This window comes from Dendropsophus ebraccatus, chromosome 2 (assembly GCF_027789765.1).
Source record: "Dendropsophus ebraccatus isolate aDenEbr1 chromosome 2, aDenEbr1.pat, whole genome shotgun sequence".
Lineage (NCBI taxonomy): Eukaryota > Metazoa > Chordata > Amphibia > Anura > Hylidae > Dendropsophus > Dendropsophus ebraccatus.
This window is the reverse complement of record NC_091455.1, coordinates 4,013,554-4,035,158: the sequence shown is the minus strand read 5'-3', so window position 1 is coordinate 4,035,158 and position 21,605 is coordinate 4,013,554. Positions and strand designations below refer to the sequence as shown.

At 60.6% G+C, this 21,605-nt stretch overlaps 1 protein-coding gene across 16 annotated transcripts in view; it reads right to left on the bottom strand.

Annotated features, from left to right (window-relative positions):
- SCRIB (scribble planar cell polarity protein) overlaps positions 1 to 21,605 on the bottom strand; it is a 101,477-nt gene that overhangs the window by 15,299 nt on the left and 64,573 nt on the right. For 7 of the 16 annotated variants that reach the window (XM_069956932.1, XM_069956938.1, XM_069956927.1 and 4 more), the window contains 7 exons: positions 20,256 to 20,312; positions 19,312 to 19,416; positions 14,352 to 14,681; positions 10,569 to 10,637; positions 9,917 to 9,988; positions 5,851 to 5,889; positions 5,661 to 5,756 (listed from right to left, as the gene is read on the bottom strand). In XM_069956932.1, the coding sequence (XP_069813033.1) occupies positions 5,661 to 5,756; positions 5,851 to 5,889; positions 9,917 to 9,988; positions 10,569 to 10,637; positions 14,352 to 14,681; positions 19,312 to 19,416; positions 20,256 to 20,312 (768 nt within the window). The remainder of the gene's footprint in view (positions 1 to 5,660; positions 5,757 to 5,850; positions 5,890 to 9,916; positions 9,989 to 10,568; positions 10,638 to 14,351; positions 14,682 to 19,311; positions 19,417 to 20,255; positions 20,313 to 21,605) is intronic. The other 9 variants (XM_069956941.1, XM_069956928.1, XM_069956935.1 and 6 more) reach the window with 6 other exon arrangements.

Sequence of the window (21,605 nt, the reverse complement as noted above, 5' to 3'; positions counted from 1 at the left end):
ACAACCATCTCTAGGGTTTACAGAGAATGGTCCGAAAAAGAAAAACCATCCAGTGAGCGGCCGTTCTGTGGGCGGAAATGCCTTGTTGATGCCAGAGGTCAGAGGAGAATGGGCAGACTGGTTCCAGCTGATAGAAAGGCAACAGTGACTCAAATAGCCAACCGCTACAGCCAAGGTAGGCAGAAGAGCATCTCTGAGCGCACAGTACGGCCAACTCTGAGGCAGATGGGCTACAGCAGCAGAAGACCACACCGGGGGCCACTCCGCTCAGCTAAGAACAGGAAACTGAGGCTACAATTTGCACAAGCTCATCGAAACTGGACAGTAGAAGATTGGAAAAACGTTGCCTGGTCTGATGAGTCGGATGGTCTGATGCTGCGACATTCGGATGGTAGGGTCAGAATTTGGCGTCAACAACATGAAAGCATGGATCCATCCTGCCTTGTATCAGCGGTTCAGGCTGGTGGTGGTGGTGTCATGGTGTGGGGAATATTTTCTTGGCACTCTTTGGGCCCCTTGGTACCAATTGAGCATCGTTGCAACGCCACAGCCTACCTGAGTATTGTTGCTGACCATGTCCATCCCTTTATGACCACAATGGACCCAACATCTGATGGCTACTTTCAGCAGGATAATGCGCCATGTCATAAAGCTAGAATCATCTCAGACTGGTTTCTTGCACATGACAATGAGGTCACTGTACTCCAATGGCCTCCACAGTCACCAGATCTCAATCCAATAGAGCATCTTTGGGATGTGGTGGAACGGGAGATTGGCATCATGGATGTGCAGCCGACAAATCTGCGGCAACTGTGTGATGCCATCATGTCAATATGGCAGTTCTGAAGGCAAAAGGGGGTCCAACCCGTTACTAGCATGGTGTACCTAATAAAGTGGCCGGTGAGTGTATATACCGATCCTAGATGTGACTGATATATATATATATACCCCTCCTAGATGTGAGGGAATGACTTCTCAGTGATACTCTGTGTCAGCACATTCAGCTTTGTACAGAACAAACATGCCACACCCATCATCCCTGGGAATTCCATGTATTACCCAATGGCGGCCTAGAGGTAGCGTCACAACAAAAATTACATTGGTAACCCCTGTATGACCTCCCTACAAGGCCCGAATATGCTCCTGATGAGGTGTATGACCTCCCTACAAGCCCCGGGCATGCTCCTGATGAGGTGTATGACCTCCCTACAAGGCCCGGGCATGCTCCTGATGAGGTGTCTGTATGACCTCCCCACAAGGTCCGGGCATGCTCCTGATGAGATGTCTGTATGACCTTCCTACAAGGCCCAGGCATGCTCCTGATGAGGTGGCTGACCTCCCTACAAGGCCCGGGCATGCTCCTGATGAGGTGTATGACCTCCCTACAAGCCCCGGGCATGCTCCTGATGAGGTGTCTGTATGACCTCCCTACAAGGCCCGGGCATGCTCCTAATGAGGTGTCTGACCTCCCTACAAGGCCCGGGCATGCTCCTGATGAGGTGTATGACCTCCCTACAAGCCCCGGGCATGCTCCTGATGAGGTGTCTGTATGACCTCCCTACAAGCCCCGGGCATGCTCCTGATGAGGTGTCTGCATGACCTCCCTACAAGCCCCGGGCATGCTCCTGATGAGGTGTATGACCTCCCTACAAGGCCCGGGCATGCTCCTGATGAGGTGGCTGTATGACCTCCCTACAAGGCCCGGGCATGCTCCTGATGAGGTGTATGACCTCCCTACAAGCCCCGGGCATGCTCCTGATGAGGTGTCTGTATGACCTCCCTACAAGGCCCGGGCATGCTCCTGATGAGGTGTCTGTATGACCTCCCTACAAGGCCCGGGCATGCTCCTGATGAGGTGTCTGTATGACCTCCCTACAAGCCCCGGGCATGCTCCTGATGAGGTGTCTGTATGACCTCCCTACAAGCCCCGGGCATGCTCCTGATGAGGTGTCTGTATGACCTCCCTACAAGGCCCGGGCATGCTCCTGATGAGGTGTCTGTATGACCTTCCTACAAGGCCCGGGCATGCTCCTGATGAGGTGTCTGTATGACCTTCCTACAAGGCCCAGGCATGCTCCTGATGAGGTGTATGACCTCCCTACAAGGCCCGGGCATGCTCCTGATGAGGCGGCTGTATGACCTTCCTACAAGGCCCGGGCATGCTCCTGATGAGGTGTCTGTATGACCTTCCTACAAGGCCCAGGCATGCTCCTGATGAGGTGTCTGTATGACCTCCCTACAAGGCCCGGGCATGCTCCTGATGAGGTGTCTGTATGACCTCCCTACAAGGCCCAGGCATGCTCCTGATGAGGTGTCTGTGTTACCTCCCTACAAGGCCCGGGCATGCTCCTGAGGAGATGTCTGTATGACCTTCCTACAAGGCCCGGGCATGCTCCTGATGAGGTGGCTGACCTCCCTACAAGGCTCGGGCATGCTCCTGATGAGGTGTCTGTATGACCTCCCTACAAGGCCCGGGCATGCTCCTGATGAGGTGTCTGTATGACCTCCCTACAAGGCCCGGGCATGCTCCTGATGAGGTGTATGACCTCCCTACAAGGCCCGGGCATGCTCCTGATGATGTGTCTGTATGACCTCCCTACAAGGCCCGGGCATGCTCCTGATGAGGTGTATGACCTCCCTACAAGGCCCGGGCATGCTCCTGATGATGTGTCTGTATGACCTCCCTACACGGCCCGGGCATGCTCCTGATGAGGTGGCTGACCTCCCTACAAGGCCTGGGCATGCTCCTGATGAGGTGTCTGTATGACCTCCCTACAAGGCCCGGGCATGCTCCTGATGAGGTGTCTGTATGACCTCCCTACAAGGCCCGGGCATGCTCCTGATGAGGTGGCTGACCTCCCTACAAGGCCCAGGCATGCTCCTGATGAGATGCCTGTATGACCTCCCTACAAGGCCCGGGCATGCTCCTGATGAGGTGGCTGACCTCCCTACAAGGCCCGGGCATGCTCCTGATGAGGTGTCTGTATGACCTCACTACAAGGCCCGGGCATGCTCCTGATGAGGTGGCTGTATGACCTCCCTACAAGGCCCGGGCATGCTCCTGATGAGGTGGCTGTATGACCTCCCTACAAGGCCCGGGCATGCTCCTGATGAGGTGTCTGTATGACCTCCCTATAAGGCCCGGGCATGCTCCTGATGAGGTGTATGACCTCCCTACAAGGCCTGGGCATGCTCCTGATGAGGTGTCTGTATGACCTCCCTACAAGGCCTGGGCATGCTCCTGATGAGGTGGCTGACCTCCCTACAAGGCCCGGGCATGCTCCTGATGAGGCGTATGACCTCCCTACAAGGCCCGGGCATGCTCCTGATGAGGCGTATGACCTCCCTACAAGGCCCGGGCATGCTCCTGATGAGGTATATGACCTCCCTACAAGGCCCGGGCATGCTCCTGATGAGGTGTCTGTATGACCTCACTACAAGGCCCGGGCATGCTCCTGATGAGGTGGCTGTATGACCTCCCTACAAGGCCCGGGCATGCTCCTGATGAGGTGGCTGTATGACCTCCCTACAAGGCCCGGGCATGCTCCTGATGAGGTGTCTGTATGACCTCCCTACAAGGCCTGGGCATGCTCCTGATGAGGTGGCCGATGGTCTCCTGAGGGATCTCCTCCCAGACCTGGACTAAAACAGCCGCCAACTTCAGATAAGTCTGTGGTGTAACGTGATGTTGGTGGATGGAGGAGACATGATGTCCCCGATGTGCTCAAGGGGATTCAGGGGAACGGGCAGCCAGTCCATAGCGACACTGCCTCCATCTTGTAGGAACTGCTGACACACTCCAGCCACATGAGGTCTAGCATTGTCCTGCATTAGGAGGAACCCCAACCACACCAGCATATGGTCTCACAAGGGCTCTGAGGGTCTCGCTACCTAATGGCGGTCAGGCTACCTCTGGCAGCACATGGAGGGCTGTGCCGCCCCCCAAAGAAATGCCCCCCAATTCTGACCCCCTGCCAGACCGCTCATGCTGGAGGACATTGTGCAGGGCTCTGGCAGTGCTACTGCTGCTGGGTTGGTGCCTCCTCCGGCCTCCTCCACGTCTCCTGGTGTACTGGCCTGTCTCCTGGTAGCCTTCAGCCTCTGGACACTACGGCCTCCTCCACGTCTCCTGGTGTACTGGCCTGTCTCCTGGTAGCCTCCAGCCTCTGGACACTACGGCCTCCTCCATGTCTCCTGGTGTACTGGCCTGTCTCCTGGTAGCCTCCAGCCTCTGGACACTATGGCCTCCTCCATGTCTCCTGGTGTACTGGCCTGTCTCCTGGTAGCCTCCAGCCTCTGGACACTACGGCCTCCTCTATGTCTCCTGGTGTACTGGCCTGTCTCCTGGTAGCCTGCAGCCTTTGGACACTACGGCCTACTCCATGTCTCCTGGTAGCCTCCAGCCTCTGGACACTACGGCCTCCTCCATGTCTCCTGGCAGCCTCCAGCCTCTGGACACTACGGCCTCCTCCATGTCTCCTGGTAGCCTCCAGCCTCTAGACACTACAGCCTCCGCCATGTCTCCCGGTGTACTGGCCTGTCTCCTGGTAGCACCTCCAGCCTCTCGACACTACAGCCTCCTCCATGTCTCCTGGTGTACTGGCCTGTCTCCTGGTAGCACCTCCAGCCTCTGGACACTACGGCCTCCTCCATGTCTCCCGGTGTACTGGCCTGTCTCCTGGTAGCCTCCAGCCTCTGGACACTACGGCCTCCTCCATGTCTCCTGGTGTACTGGCCTGTCTCCTGGTAGCCTCCAGCCTCTGGACACTACGGCCTCCTCCACGTCTCCTGGTGTACTGGCCTGTCTCCTGGTAGCCTCCAGCCTCTGGACACTACGGCCTCCTCCATGTCTCCTGGTAGCCTCCAGCCTCTGGACACTACACTGACAGACACAGCAAACCTTCTTGCCACAGCTGGCATTGATGTGACATCCTGGATGAGCTGCACTACCTGAGCCACCTGTGTGGGTCGTAGAGTCCGTCTCACGAGTGTGAAAGCACCAACATTCAAAAGTGACCAAATCATCAGCTAGAAAGCCGAGGGAGTGAGAAGAGGTGTGTGGCCCCCACCTGCAGAGCCCTCAGTTATTGACTGACTGCAGGTGACAGTGAGTGCCAGTCAGTGCTGCAGGGGACAGTGAGTGCCAGTCAGTGCTGCAGGGGACAGTGAGGGACAGTCAGTGCTGCAGGGGACAGTGAGGGACAGTCAGTGCTGCAGGGGACAGTGAGGGACAGTCAGTGCTGCAGGGGACAGTGAGGGACAGTCAGTGCTGCAGGGGACAGTGAGGGACAGTCAGTGCTGCAGGGGACAGTGAGTGCCAGTCAGTGCTGCAGGGGACAGTGAGTGCCAGTCAGTGCTGCAGGGGACAGTGAGGGACAGTCAGTGCTGCAGGGGACAGTGAGGGACAGTCAGTGCTGCAGGGGACAGTGAGGGACAGTCAGTGCTGCAGGGGACAGTGAGGGACAGTCAGTGCCGCAGGGGACAGTCAAACTGTATGAGGCTGTGTTCACACGTACAGGATCTGCAGCAGATTTGATGCGGTGTTGTTATTTAGATAAAATCTGCTGCGGATCCTGTACGTGTGAATGCACCCTAACAGCGGAGGTGATGGCGGCAGTGCGGCCGTCTCCATGGAGATTTCGTGTGTGGGGGGTACATACCTGCTGCTCGGGGGAGGGGTGCACAGAGGGGAGGGCAGCAAATGTCTTGTACACCTGCCGGGTGTGGAGGCCATCACTGGGCGAGGAGGGGGTGGTCTGTGGGGCGACACAGTAACAAAGCGTCAGCAATCACAGACATCCAAAGCGTCAGCTCTCTGGTCATGTGACCGCATCATGTGACCTCACTCACCGGACGGCTGTCACCTTGGCTCAGAAAGTTAACGGAGGCCTGAAACAAAACAGGGAACGATTACTGACCTGTACAGAGAAGACTACAACTCCCATCATCTCCAATCCCACAGGCATGTACTACAACTGCCATCACCCCCACCCGCAGACATGTATGTACTACAACTGCCATCACCCCCACCCGCAGACATGTATGTACTACAACTCCCATCACCCCCACCCGCAGACATGTATGTACTACAACTCCCATCACTCCTCACCTGCAGGCATGTATGTACTACAACTCCCATCATCCCCACCCACATGTACTACAACTCCTATCATGCACACCACAGACACGTATGGACTACAACTCCCGTGATCCCTTTAAGGGCTTGTTCACAAAAACCTCTCCTGAGGTGGCAGCAGAGAGCCCTGTGTCAGACTGTAGAGAATACACCACTTCCTGCAGGACACGCAGCAGCTGATAAGTACTGGAAGACTGGAGATTTTTACACAAAAGTAAATTACAAATCTATATAACTTTCTGACACCACTTTGATTTTCAAAGAAAAATTTTGTTGAACAACTCCATTAAACACATAGACATGTATTACAACTCCCATCATCCCTCACCCCACAGACATGTATTACAACTCCCATCATCCCTCACCCCACAGACATGTATTACAACTCCCATCATCCCTCACCCCACAGACATGTATTACAACTCCCATCATCCCTCACCCCACAGACATGTATGACCACTGAGCATACATGTGCAGCAGCAGCGCCACCCCACCACGACTCCATGTACAGCCATGTTTCATAGGACCACCATACATCCACAACCCAGAGGTCACCAGCCTCTCAGCACTGTACACCCCCTCTCCTCAGGTCTCCTGCCCCCCTACGCCCCCCCTCCCAGGTCTCCTGTCCCCCTATGCCCCCCCTCAGGTCTCCTGCCCCTCTATGCCCCCCCCCAGGTCTCCTGCCCCTCTACGCCCCCCCCCTCAGGTCTCCTGCCCCCCTACGCCCCCCCCCCTTCAGGTCTCCTGCCCCCCTACCCCGCCTCAGGTCTCCTGCCCCTCTACGCCCCCCCCCCTCAGTTCTCCTGCCCCTCTACCCCCCCCCCCCTCAGGTCTCCTGCCCCTCTATGCCCCCCCCTCAGGTCTCCTGCCCCTCTATGCCCCCCCCTCAGGTCTCCTGCCCCCCTACGCCCCCCCCCCCCTTCAGGTCTCCTGCCCCCCTACCCCCCCTCAGGTCTCCTGCCCCTCTACGCCCCCCCCCCCCTCAGTTCTCCTGCCCCTCTACCCCCCCCCCTCAGGTCTCCTGCCCCTCTATGCCCCCCCCTCAGGTCTCCTGCCCCTCTACCCCCCCCCCTCACGTCTCCTGCCCCCCTACGCCCCCCCCCTCAGGTCTCCTGCCCCCCTACGCCCCCCCCTTAGGTCTCCTGCCCCTCTACGCCCCACCCTCAGGTCTCCTGCCCTTCTACGCCCCCCCCCCCCTCCCAGGTCTCCTGCCCCTCTACGCCCACCCCCTCAGGTCTCCTGCCCCCCTACACCCCCCCTCAGGTCTCCTGCCCCCCTACACCCCCCCTCAGGTCTCCTGCCCCCCTACGCCCACCCCCTCAGGTCTCCTGCCCCCCTACACCCCCCCTCAGGTCTCCTGCCCCCCTACACCCCCCTCAGGTCTCCTGCCCCCCTACGCCCCCCCCCCCTCAGGTCTCCTGCCCCTCTACGCCCACCCTTAGGTCTCCTGCCCCCCTACGCCCCCCCCTCCCTCAGGTCTTCTGCCCCCCTACCCCCCCCCTCATGTCTCCTGCCCCCCCCTCATGTCTCCTGCCCCCCCCCTCATGTCTCCTGCCCCCCAACGCCCCCCCCTCAGGTCTCCTGCCCCCTACGCCCCCCCTTCAGGTCTCCTGCCCCCCAACGCCCCCCCCCTCAGGTCTCCTGCCCCCCTACGCCCCCCCCTTCAGGTCTCCTGCCCCTCTCCGCCCCCCCTCAGGTCTCCTGCCCCTTTACGCCCCCCCCCCCCAGGTCTCCTGCCCCTCTATGCCCCCCCCCAGGTCTCCTGCCCCTCTACGCCCCCCCCCCAGGTCTCCTGCCCCTCTACGCCCCCCTCAGGTCTCCTGCCTCCCTACGCCCCCCCCCCCTCAGTTCTCCTGCCCCTCTATGCCCCCCCCCTCAGGTCTCCTGCCCCTCTATGCCCCCCCCTCAGGTCTCCTGCCCCTCTACCCCCCCCTCACGTCTCCTACCCCCCCCACCCCCCCCCCTCACGTCTCCTACCCCCCCCCTCAGGTCTCCTGCCCCCCTAGCCCCCCCCCTTAGGTCTCCTGCCCCTCTAGGCCCCCCCCTTAGGTCTCCTGCCCCTCTACCCCCCCCCCCCCCTTAGGTCTCCTGTCCCCCTACGCCCACCCTCAGGTCTCCTGCCCTTCTACGCCCCCCCCCCCCTCCCAGGTCTCCTGCCCCTCTACGCCCACCCCCTCAGGTCTCCTGCCCCCCTACGCCCACCCTCAGGTCTCCTGCCCCCCTACACCCCTTCCTCAGGTCTCCTGCCCCCCTACACCCCCCCCTCAGGTCTCCTGCCCCCCTACGCCCCCCCCTCAGGTCTCCTGCCCCCCTACGCCCCCCCCTCAGGTCTCCTGCCCCCCTACGCCCCCCCCCCCGGTCTCCTGCCCCCCTACGCCCCCCCCTCAGGTCTCCTGCCCCCCTACGCCCACCCTCAGGTCTCCTGCCCTTCTACGCCCCCCCCCCCCTCCCAGGTCTCCTGCCCCTCTACGCCCACCCCCTCAGGTCTCCTGCCCCCCCTACGCCCCCCCCCTCACGTCTCCTGCCCCCCTACACCCCCCCTCAGGTCTCCTGCCCCCCTACACCCCTTCCTCAGGTCTCCTGCCCCTCTACGTCCACCCCCTCAGGTCTCCTGCCCCTCTACGTCCACCCCCTCAGGTCTCTTGCCCCTCTATGCCCACCCTCAGGTCTCCTGCCCCCCTACACTCCTTCCTCAGGTCTCCTGCCCCCCTACACCACCCCCTCAGGTCTCCTGCCCCCCTACACCCCCCCCTCAGGTCTCCTGCCCCTCTACGTCCACCCCCTCAGGTCTCTTGCCCCCCTACGCCCCCCCCAGGTCTCCTGCCCCTCTATGCCCACCCTCAGGTCTCCTGCCCCCCCAACCCCCCCTCTCAGGTCTCCTGCCCCCCTACGCCCCCCCTCAGGTCTCCTGCCCCCCTACGCCCCCCCTCAGATCTCCTGCCCCCCTACGCCCCCCCTCAGGTCTCCTGCCCCTCTACGCCCCCCCCCTCAGGTCTCCTGCCCCTCTACGCCCCCCCTTCCTTAGGTCTCCTGCCCCCCTACGCCCCCCCCTCAGGTCTCCTGCCCTCTACGCCCCCCCTCAGGTCTCCTGCCCCTCTACGCCCCCCCCTCAGGTCTCCTGCCCCTCTACGCCCCCCCTCCCTCAGGTCTCCTGCCCCCCTACGCCCCCCCCCTCAGGTCTCCTGCCCTCTACGCCCCCCCCCCCCCTCAGGTCTACTGCCTCCCTTCACCCCCCCCCCCCCTCAGGTTTACTGCCTCCCTACGCCCCCCCCCCCTCAGGTCTCCTGTCCCTCTACGCCCCCCCCCCCCCCCTCCCTCAGGTCTCCTGCCCCCCTAAGCCCCCCCCCTCCCTCAGGTCTCCTGCCCCCCTAAGCCCCCCCCCTCAGGTCTCCTGCCCCCGTACGCCCCCCCCCCCTATCGACTCCTGCCCCTTATGCCCCTCCATACGCTCCCCTCAGAGTTGGCCTACCTCATACGCCACCCTCCTCGGGTTTCCTGCCCCATAATGTTCATCTGTCAGTAGATTTATTGTTATGGCTCTGCCCCTCCCACACAGACATCACTGAACCACTTTCCTGGGGGGAAGGGGGGCACACCCTTTGGGGCGAGTATTCAGATGGGATCACCCACATGACCACAGAAATTTAGACAGCGGGGCGAGTCCCATACACAGCGCCCCCCGCAGTCACCACAGATCATGCAGGACACAGCAGCGCAGCCCCTCCTCCAGCGTCAGGCAGAGGCCGCAGGAAGCAGGAAGCAGATACACAGACTTACAAATCGAGTCTCCCTGCCAGCGTGGTGACAGGTGCGCGCCGGGGCCGCCAGACACAAAGCACCAAAGTTATACTGTCATATAGAAGAAAGAAAATAACACAATGTATCACTGTATACACGGGGGCCAGGTCAGCAGCAGGAAGGATTCTTTACAGTTACAGCAGACCGGGATGTGGAATCCCCCACTGCAGGACATGGTAAGGGGAAATATAGAAGGGTTCATGAAATGACCAGAGGGGGCGCCACTTGTAACCAGTACTGGGAAGGATTCTTAACCAGCAAAAAATAAAAAAATCCTAACGGCAGGAGCAGCTGGGTCTAAGAAAACCAGAAAGGATTCTCTACAGAAACAGCAGAATCCCAGATATGAAAAAAATGAAAATGGCATCAGTAACTGCACATAAGCTGAGAAATGCCTACTGGTGTATCTCAAAAAAACTAATGGGGAGGAAGGAGAGGAAAGACAGTACTGAGTTTGGTGTAGGGAAGACTTCTCTACAGTAACTGCAGAAACTGTGACATTCCTAACTGGGAGTGAGTGTAAATGTACAGCGGTGGGGTCTGTCCTGGATGGAAGGGTCATACCCAATAGAGGAAAGGGCTCTTCACAGTAACAGCAGATAAACAATGACACTTCTATATCTGGCCTCACCTGCTGCACACTTGAGGGGGAAGACGGGCCGTCCCTTTTGTTTCCAGTTGTGAAGTCTCCAGAAGGAGTCTGCAGGGAAAGAACAGAAAGAAATCAAAAGATGGTGGCGGTGGGAGGGGCAGGGCCAAAGAGGGGGCGGAGCATCTACCGCATGCCATCTCCACAAATCACAGATCACGTGAGAAGCCGCCTCCTAACATGCAGAATGGAGACTCCAGTACCACCTGCAGTCAACGCTGCCCCCGCAGGCCGCACTCTGCACTGCACAGAACCAACAACACCGTACACAAACATACACAGCAACCATAGAACTACAACTCTCAGCAATCCAGTGTGCTCCCGGGGTAAGGGAGGATGATGGGAGTAATAATACACTGTGTGTGATAGGAGATTAGAGTGTCAGCTCCTGGGGTCAGGGAGGAGGATGGGAGTGATGATACACTGTGTGTGATAGGAGATTAGAGTGTCAGCTCCTGGGGTCAGGGATGATGGGAGTGATGATACACTGTGTGTGATAGGAGATTAGAGTGTCAGCTCCTGGGGTCAGGGATGATGAGAGTGATGATACACTGTGTGTTATAGGAGATTAGAGTGTCAGCTCCTGGGGTCAGGGATGATGGGAGTGATGATACACTGTGTGTGATACACTGTGTGTGATAGGAGATTAGAGTGTCAGCTCCTGGGGTCAGGGATGATGGGAGTGATGATACACTGTGTGTTATAGGAGATCAGAGTGTCAGCTCCTGGGGTCAGGGATGATGGGAGTGATGATACACTGTGTGTGATAGGAGATCAGAGTGTCAGCTCCTGGGGTCAGGGATGATGGGGGTGACAGCTGTGTGGTGGGGGGAGGGGGGCAGGTGCTCAGGGTCTGGAATGTTCTTCTCTGTGGGAGATAAGAGCCTCCCGGTCTATATGTGGTGCTGCTATCTGCAAAGGTTCTTAAAGTGACAGTACGTCACTACACAGGAGGAGGGGCCAGACTTTGTCTAATGCCGTCATCTGCAATCTGTTCAACTGCAGGAAAAATACAACTCCCAGCACATCACTGGGGGTAGTAGTAGAGACACAGCTGGGTGACATCACTGGGGGTAGTAGAGACAGCTGGGTGACATCACTGGGGGTAGTAGTAGTAGAGACACAGCTGGGTGACATCACTGGGGGTAGTAGTAGTAGTAGAGACACAGCTGGGTGACATCACTGGGGGTAATAGTAGTAGCATAGACACAGCTGGGTGACATCACTGGGGGTAGTAGTAGAGACACAGCTGGTGACATCACTGGGGTGGTAGTAGTAGAGACAGCTGGGTGACATCACTGGGGGTAGTAGTAGTAGAGACACAGCTGGTGACATCACTGGGGGTAGTAGTAGTAGTAGAGACACAGCTGGGTGACATCACTGGGGGTAGTAGTAGTAGAGACAAAGCTGGGTGACATCACTGGGGGTAGTAGTAGTAGAGACACAGCTGGGTGACATCACTGGAGGTAGTAGTAGTAGAGACACAGCTGGTGACATCACTGGGGGTAGTAGTAGAGACACAGCTGGGTGACATCACTGGGGGTAGTAGTAGAGACATAGCTGGGTGACATCACTGCGGTTAGTAGTAGCATAGACACAGCTGGGTGACATCACTGGAGGTAGTAGTAGAGACATAGCTGGGTGACATCACTGGGGGTAGTAGTAGTAGCATAGACAAAGCTGGGTGACATCACTGGGGGTAGTAGTAGTAGAGACACAGCTGGGTGACATCACTGGGGGTAATAGAGACACAGCTGGGTGACATCACTGGGGGTAATAGAGACACAGCTGGGTGACATCACTGGGGGTAGTAGTAGTAGAGACACAGCTGGGTGACATCACTGGGGGTAGTAGTAGTAGAGACACAGCTGGGTGACATCACTGGGGGTAGTAGTAGAGACACAGCTGGGTGACATCACTAGGGGTAGTAGTAGTAGAGACACAGCTGGGTGACATCACTGGGGGTAGTAGTAGTAGTAGAGACACAGCTGGGTGACATCACTGGGGGTAGTAGTAGTAGAGACACAGCTGGGTGACATCACTGGGGGTAGTAGTAGAGACACAGCTGGGTGACATCACTGGGGGTAGTAGTAGAGACACAGCTGGGTGACATCACTGGGGGTAGTAGTAGAGACACAGCTGGGTGACATCACTGGGGGTAGTAGCATAGACACAGCTGGGTGACATCACTGGGGGTAGTAGCAGAGACACAGCTGGGTGACATCACTGGGGGTAGTAGAGACACAGCTGGGTGACATCACTGGGGTAGTAGTAATAGAGACACAGCTGGGTGACATCACTGGGGGTAGTAGTAGTAGAGACACAGCTGGGTGACATCACTGGGGGTAGTAGTAGTAGAGACAGCTGGGTGACATTACTGGGGGTAATAGTAGTAGAGACACAGCTGGGTGACATCACTGGGGGTAGTAGAGACACAGCTGGGTGACATCACTGGGGGTAGTAGTAGTAGTAGTAGAGACACAGCTGGGTGACATCACTGGGGGTAGTAGTAGTAGTAGAGACACAGCTGGGTGACATCACTGGGGGTAGTAGTAGTAGAGACACAGCTGGGTGACATCACTGGGGGTAGTAGTAGTAAGAACACAGCTGGGTGACATCACTGGGGGTAGTAGTAGAGACACAGCTGGGTGACATCACTGGGGGTAGTAGTAGAGACACAGCTGGGTGACATCACTGGGGGTAGTAGTAGAGACACAGCTGGGTGACATCACTGGGGGTAGTAGTAGTAGAGACAGCTGGGTGACATTACTGGGGTAGTAGTAGTAGAGACAGCTGGGTGACATCACTGGGGTAGTAGTAGAGACACAGCTGGTGACATCACTGGGGGTGGTAGTAGTAGAGACACAGCTGGGTGACATCACTGGGGTAGTAGTAGTAGTAGTAGAGACACAGCTGGGTGCCATCACTGGGGGTAGTAGTAGTAGAGACACAGCTGGGTGCCATCACTGGGGGTAGTAGTAGTAGAGACACAGCTGGGTGCCATCACTGGGGGTAGTAGTAGTAGAGACACAGCTGGGTGACATCACTGGGGGTAGTAGTAGAGACACAGCTGGGTGATATCACTGGGGGTGGTAGTAGTAGAGACACAGCTGGGTGATATCACTGGGGGTAGTAGTAGTAGAGACACAGCTGGGTGCCATCACTGGGGGTAGTAGTAGTAGAGACACAGCTGGGTGACATCACTGGGGGTAGTAGTAGTAGAGACACAGCTTGGTGACATCACTGGGGGTAGTAGTAGTAGAGACACAGCTGGGTGACATCACTGGGGGTAGTAGTAGTAGTAGAGACACAGCTTGGTGACATCACTGGGAGTAGTAGTAGTAGAGACACAGCTGGGTGACATCACTGGGGGTAGTAGTAGTAGAGACACAGCTTGGTGACATCACTGGGGGTAGTAGTAGTAGAGACAGCTGGGTGACATCACTGGGGGTAGTAGTAGTAGAGACACAGCTTGGTGACATCACTGGGAGTAGTAGTAGTAGAGACACAGCTGGGTGACATGAGACCTGGGTAACTGTGGGCTGTTACCCCTGAATGCCGCGACCCCTTTTACCCCCTCCCCCCAGTGATGTCATCACACAGACTGACAGTCGGCTGCACACATGACGGACAGGTGTCGGGGTGTCAGCCAGAAGCGTGGGGGACACGTAGTGATCAGCACAGACGGGACAATACTGGGTGGCGGCGGTGGTCACGTGACATGGAGCACACACGTGCAGCACACAACACACAGGTGCCGCTTGCCTTCTTGCAGTAGACTGTGGTCTTCAGGAGGCCGGAGGTGCCGTATCCCGTGGGAGGACCACCCAGCGAGATGCCCCCAGAGCCCGGACGTCTCTTGTTCGCCAACACAAAGGGGTTCTCATTGAACAGGATGGACTGGCAGTCCACAAGCACCTCCTCCACCTCACCTGAAGGGGGCCCGGCCATGTGGGGGGTCAGGGCAGGAGGAGGAGGAGGAGGAGTGACGGGAGGGGCAGGAAGGCAGGCCGGGCCATTGGCTACCATGGTGGGGACAGGGTGGACAAGAGCCACAGGGACAGGAGGGCAGGATGTGTCCATTCCCAGAGGGAGCTGCAAGATCAACAGAGGGGGAGGGTGAGAAAGGGGAGCGAAGGGAGGAGGGAAGGAGCCGGAGCAGAGGAGGAGGGGGAGCGAAGGGAGGAGAAGGAGCAGGGGAGGAGGGGGAGCGAGGGGAGGAGCGAGGGGAGGAGGGGGAGCGAGGGGAGCGAGGGGAGCGAGGGGGGGAGCGAGAGGAGGAGCAGGGAAGGAGGGGGAGCAAGGGGAGGAGGGGGAGCGAAGGGAGGAGGGGGAGCGAGGGGAGGAGGGGGAGCGAGGGGAGGAGGGGGAGCGAGGGGAGGAGGGAAGGAGCCGGAGCAGAGGAGGAGGGGGAGCGAAGGGAGGAGGGGAGGAGGGGGAGTGAGGGGGCGAGGGGAGGAGGGGGAGCGAGAGGAGGAGCCGGGAAGGAGGGGGAGCGAGGGTAAGGAACAGGGGAGGAAGGGGAGCGAGAGGAGGAGCAGGGAAGGAGGGGGAGCGAGGGGAGGAGGGGGAGCGAGGGGAGGAGGGGGAGCGAGGGGAGGAGGGGGAGCGAGGGGAGGAGGGGGAGCGAGGGGAGGAGGGAAGGAGCCGGAGCAGAGGAGGAGGGGAGGAGGGGGAGCAAGGAAAGGAGCAGGGGAGGAGGGGGAGCGAGGGGAGGAGGGGGAGCGAGGGGAGGAGCAGGCGAGGAGCAGGGGAGGAGGGGGAGCGAGGGGAGGAGCAGGCGAGGAGGGGGAGGAGGGGAGGAGCAGGGCAGGAGGGGGAGCGAGGGCAGGAGGGGGAGCGAGGGCAGGAGGGGGAGCGAGGGCAGGAGGGGGAGCGAGGGCAGGAGGGGGAGCGAGGGCAGGAGGGGGAGCGAGGGCAGGAGGGGGAGCGAGGGCAGGAGGGGGAGCGAGGGCAGGAGGGGGAGCGAGGGCAGGAGGGGGAGCGAGGGGAGGAGGGGGAGCGAGGGGAGGAGGGGGAGCGAGGGGAGGAGCAGGGGAGCGAGGGGGAGCAAAGGGGGAGCGAGGGGAGGAGGGGGAGCGAGGGGAGGAGCAGGGGAGCGAGGGGGAGCGAGGGGGAGCGAGGGGAGGAGCAGGCAAGGAGCAGGGGAGGAGGGGGAGCAGGGGAGGAGGGGGAGCAGGGGAGGAGGGGGAGCAGGGGGAGCGAGGGGAGGAGGGGGAGCGAGGGGAGGAGCGAGGGGAGGAGGGGGAGGGAGGTGAGCAGGGGAGGGGGGGGAGCGAGGGAAGGAGCAGGGGGGGAGCGAGGGGGGGAGCGAGGGGAGGAGCAGGGGAGGAGGGGGAGCGAGGGGACGAGGGGAGGAGGGGGAGCGAGGAGACAAGGGAAGGAGGGGGAGCGAGGGGAGGAGGGGGAGCGAGGGGAGGAGGGGGAGCGAGGGGAGGAGGGGGAGCGAGGGGAGGAGGGGGAGCGAGGGGAGGAGGGGGAGCGAGGGTAAGGAACAGGGGAGCGAGGGGAGGAGCAGGGGAGGAGGGGGAGCGAGGGGAGGAGCAGGGGAGCGAGGGGAGGAGGGGGAGCGAGGGGAGGAGGGGGAGCGAGGGGAGGAGGGGGAGCGAGGGGGGGAGGAGGGGGAGCGAGGGGGGGAGGAGGGGAAGCGAGGGGGGGAGGAGGGGAAGCGAGGGGGGGAGGAGGGGAAGCGAGGGGGGGAGGAGGGGAAGCGAGGGGAGGAGCAGGGGAGGAGGGGGAGCGAGGGGAGGAGCAGGGGAGGAGGGGGAGCGAGGGGAGGAGGGGGAGCGAGGGGAGGAGCAGGCGAGGAGGGGGAGCAGGCGAGCGAGGGGAGGAGGGGGAGCAGGCGAGCGAGGGGAGGAGGGGGAGCAGGCGAGCGAGGGGAGGAGGGGGAGCAGGCGAGCGAGGGGAGGAGGGGGAGCAGGCGAGCGAGGGGAGGAGGGGGAGCAGGCGAGCGAGGGGAGGAGGGGGAGCAGGCGAGCGAGGGGAGGAGGGGGAGCAGGCGAGCGAGGGGAGGAGGGGGAGCAGGCGAGCGAGGGGAGGAGGGGGAGCAGGCGAGCGAGGGGAGGAGGGGGAGCAGGCGAGCGAGGGGAGGAGGGGGAGCAGGCGAGCGAGGGGAGGAGGGGGAGCAGGCGAGCGAGGGGAGGAGGGGGAGCAGGCGAGCGAGGGGAGGAGGGGGAGCAGGCGAGCGAGGGGAGGAGGGGGATCAGGCGAGCGAGGGGAGGAGGGGGAGCAGGCGAGCGAGGGGAGGAGGGGGAGCAGGCGAGCGAGGGGAGGAGGGGGAGCAGGCGAGCGAGGGGAGGAGGGGGAGCAGGCGAGCGAGGGGAGGAGGGGGAGCAGGCGAGCGAGGGGAGGAGGGGGAGCAGGCGAGCGAGGGGAGGAGGGGGAGCAGGCGAGCGAGGGGAGGAGGGGGAGCAGGCGAGCGAGGGGAGGAGGGGGAGCAGGCGAGCGAGGGGAGGAGGGGGAGCAGGCGAGCGAGGGGAGGAGGGGGAGCAGGCGAGCGAGGGGAGGAGGGGGAGCAGGCGAGCGAGGGGAGGAGGGGGAGCAGGCGAGCGAGGGGAGGAGGGGGAGCAGGCGAGCGAGGGGAGGAGGGGGAGCAGGCGAGCGAGGGGAGGAGGGGGAGCAGGCGAGCGAGGGGAGGAGGGGGAGCAGGCGAGCGAGGGGAGGAGGGGGAGCAGGCGAGCGAGGGGAGGAGGGGGAGCAGGCGAGCGAGGGGAGGAGGGGGAGCAGGCGAGCGAGGGGAGGAGGGGGAGCAGGCGAGCGAGGGGAGGAGGGGGAGCAGGCGAGCGAGGGGAGGAGGGGGAGCAGGCGAGCGAGGGGAGGAGGGGGAGCAGGCGAGCGAGGGGAGGAGGGGGAGCAGGCGAGCGAGGGGAGGAGGGGGAGCAGGCGAGCGAGGGGAGGAGGGGGAGCAGGCGAGCGAGGGGAGGAGGGGAGCAGGCGAGCGAGGGGAGGAGGGGGAGCAGGCGAGCGAGGGGAGGAGGGGGAGCAGGCGAGCGAGGGGAGGAGGGGGAGCAGGCGAGCGAGGGGAGGAGGGGGAGCAGGCGAGCGAGGGAGGGGGAGCAGGGGGAGGAGCAGAAGCAGTGGAGGAGCCAGAGCAAGGGAGCAAGGGGAGGAGCCACAGTCCCAGACCAACAGATACAGAGTCAAGATGGTTGTGCTCAGGGACACCTCCAGTCTTATGTATCACCCCTCCCCCCCTCCAATCCTTCGCTGAAACCTCTTCCTATGTCAATGAATGGCAGCGCTGATCCCTACAGTCACACCTATCACCTGTTAGGGTGGGTTCACACTGAAGAATCCGCATGGAAAAGTTCCAGCGCTTGTGCCCGCCCGCATTAGTGTCTAATTCTACGGTCCAATGAATCCCGCCGTACGCAGAAAGAATTGATATGTTAATACCTTCGGCGGACGGTAGAATCCGTCTGTACATAGAATGGAGTCTATGGGACGGGCACAAATGTGGACGAGGACGAGCGCCGGAACTTCCCCATGCGGATTCTTCAGTGTGAACCCACCCTAACAATGTATCCAGCGCTAAGCTGACACACTGTAACGACTCCTCATACCAGTCACTGAGGGCAAGTGGGGGTCCAGAGACCATGAGATATGGCAACCACACCTCAATAACCCCTCAGGAACACTGACGGGGCCCCAATGACGGGCAGGAGGACCCATCTAGTTCATCCTCTCCTAGCACAGTTCTTGGGGAAGACACGTAGGGGGGGCACAGGTAGGTCATGGGGCAAACATACGCGGGGGGAGGGGGTCGGAAGCACCAGTCATGGCCCAGACACGTACGGGGAAGGGGGGAGGGCACCAGTCATGGCATAGACACGCAGGGTCCAGGTACTCACCGTTCCGAGGTCTGATCTGATCTGTGCCCCTCACTCCTCACACTACATCAGGGTGACAGGAACAAGAGCGTCCGAAAATAGTGAGAGGAGGAGGAGGAGGAGGAGGAAGGGGGGGGGCTCTGATCAGGGGTCTGGAATGGCAGCTGTGAGTCCTGCGCAGGAATAGATCCTGACACAAGGAATAACACATTCCCCCCAAACCACCACATTCCACACCCCTCCCCCGTCACAAGTGCTACAACCTGCCCCCGGCCCCACCAGTCACGGCACAGTGGCAGCCCCCGGCCCCACCAGTCACGGCACAGTGGCAGCCCCCGGCCCCACCAGTCACGGCACAGTGGCAGCCCCCGGCCCCACCAGTCACGGCACAGTGGCAGCCCCCGGCCCCACCAGTCACGGCACAGTGGCAGCCCCCGGCCCCACCAGTCACGGCACAGTGGCAGCCCCCGGCCCCACCAGTCACGGCACAGTGGCAGCCCCCGGCCCCACCAGTCACGGCACAGTGGCAGCCCCCGGCCCCACCAGTCACGGCACAGTGGCAGCCCCCGGCCCCACCAGTCACGGCACAGTGGCAGCCCCCGGCCCCACCAGTCACGGCACAGTGCCAGCCCCCGGCCCCACCAGTCACGGCACAGTGCCAGCCCCCGGCCCCACCAGTCACGGCACAGTGGCAGCCCCCGGCCCCACCAGTCACGGCACAGTGGCAGCCCCCGGCCCCACCAGTCACGGCACAGTGCCAGCCCCCGGCCCCACCAGTCACGGCACAGTGGCAGCCCCCGGCCCCACCAGTCACGGCACAGTGCCACCAGAGCCTGGCATCACCAGTCACGGCACAGTGCCACCAGAGCCTGGCATCACCCGCTACTACTCACCCTGTTCCCTTTGGGTAGGCCACTGCTGGGTAGAGCTGCCAGGGTCTTGTAGTCGAGTTTGATGGGGTCAGTAGTTATCGTTGTTGTGGTGGTTGTAGTGAAGCCCTACAAGAAACACGGATAAGTACAAAGGCTACAAGGGCCCCAGGTTATATGGAACCACAATAATAAATAATCCTGTACTGATCCTGGGTTACATCCTGTATTATACTCCAGAGCTGCACTCACTATTCTGCTGGTGAGGTCACTGTGTACATACATTACATTACTGATCCCGTATTATACTCCAGAGCTGCACTCACTATTCTGCTGGTGAGGTCACTGTGTACATACATTACTGATCCTGAGTTACATCCTGTATTATACTCCAGAGCTGCACTCACTAGTCTGCTGGTGGGCTCACTGTGCACATACATTACTGATCCTGAGTTTCATCTTGTATTATACTCCAGAGCTGCACTCACTATTCTGCTGGTGAGGTCACTGTGTACATACATTACTGATCCTGAGTTCCATCCTGTATTATACTCCAGAGCTGCACTCACTATTCTGCTGGTGAGGTCACTGTGTACATACATTACATTACTAATCCCATATTATACTCCAGAGCTGCACTCACTATTCTGCTGGTGAGGTCACTGTGTACATACATTACATTACTGATCCTGAGTTACATCCTGTATTATACTCCAGAGCTGCACTCACTATTCTGCTGGTGGGGTCACTGTGTACATACATTACTGATCCTGAGTTATACTCCAGAGCTGCACTCCCCCCCCCACCCCCACACACACACATCAGACACTACCCAGAATCCAAACCACCCAAGCGTTTTTCTCTGTGCAGGGAATGAGCAAGCAGGGAGTGCTGAAAGATTTCAGCTCTGAGGATGCAGAACTGGAGTAGCCTGATGCGGTATATGAGAGTGGTCTGGTCCTCCTCACCTTGGCTTCTTCCTGGAGGAGCCTTGTAGCCTCCTCTCGCTCCTTACGCATTTTCTCCTTCATAGAAACAGGAAAGTCAGAAGAAGCGGCCGAGCACAGGGGGGAGAGAAGAGCAGACATGAGGACGAAGAACAGTACAGACCAGTAAGGGGAGGAGCAGAGTAAGGGGAGGAGCAGAGTAAGGGGAGGAGCAGAGTAAGGGGAGGAGCAGAGTAAGGGGAGGAGGGGAGAGGAGCAGAGTAAGGGGAGGAGGGGAGAGGAGCAGAGTAAGGGGAGGAGGGGAGAGGAGCAGAGTAAGGGGAGGAGGGGAGAGGAGCAGAGTAAGGGGAGGAGGGGAGAGGAGCAGAGTAAGGGGAGGAGGGGAGAGGAGCAGAGTAAGGGGAGGAGGGGAGAGGAGCAGAGTAAGGGGAGGAGGGGAGAGGAGCAGAGTAAGGGGAGGAGGGGAGAGGAGCAGAGTAAGGGGAGGAGGGGAGAGGAGCAGAGTAAGGGGAGGAGGGGAGAGGAGCAGAGTAAGGGGAGGAGGGGAGAGGAGCAGAGTAAGGGGAGGGGGGGAGAGGAGCAGAGTAAGGGGAGGAGGGGAGAGGAGCAGAGTAAGGGGAGGAAGGGAGAGGAGCAGAGTAAGGGGAGGAAGGGAGAGGAGCAGAGTAAGGGGAGGAAGGGAGAGGAGCAGAGTAAGGGGAGGAAGGGAGAGGAGCAGAGTAAGGGGAGGGGGGGAGAGGAGCAGAGTAAGGGGAGGGGGGGAGAGGAGCAGAGTAAGGGGGAGAGGGGGAGAGGAGCAGAGTAAGGGGAGGGAGAGGAGCAGAGTAAGGGGGAGAGAGGAGCAGAGTAAGGGGAGGAGAGGAGCAGAGTAAGGGGAGGAGAGGAGCAGAGTAAGGGGGGGAGGAGCAGAGTAAGGGGGGGAGGAGCAGAGTAAGGGGGGGAGGAGCAGAGTAAGGGGGGGGAGGAGCAGAGTAAGGGGGGAGGAGCAGAGTAAGGGGGGAGGAGCAGAGTAAGGGGGGGGAGGAGCAGAGTAAGGGGGGGGAGGAGCAGAGTAAGGGGGGGGAGGAGCAGAGTAAGGAGGGGGGGAGAGGAGCAGAGTAAGGGGAGGGAGAGGAGCAGAGTAAGGGGGGGGAGAGGAGCAGAGTAAGGGGGGGGAGAGGAGCAGAGTAAGGGAGGGGGGAGGAGCAGAGTAAGGGGAGGGAGAGGAGCAGAGTAAGGGGAGGGAGAGGAGCAGAGTAAGGGGGGGGGGGGGCAGAGTAAGGGGAGGGAGAGGAGCAGAGTAAGGGGGGAGGAGCAGAGTAAGGGGAGGGAGAGGAGCAGAGTAAGGGAGGGGGGAGGAGCAGAGTAAGGGGAGGGAGAGGAGCAGAGTAA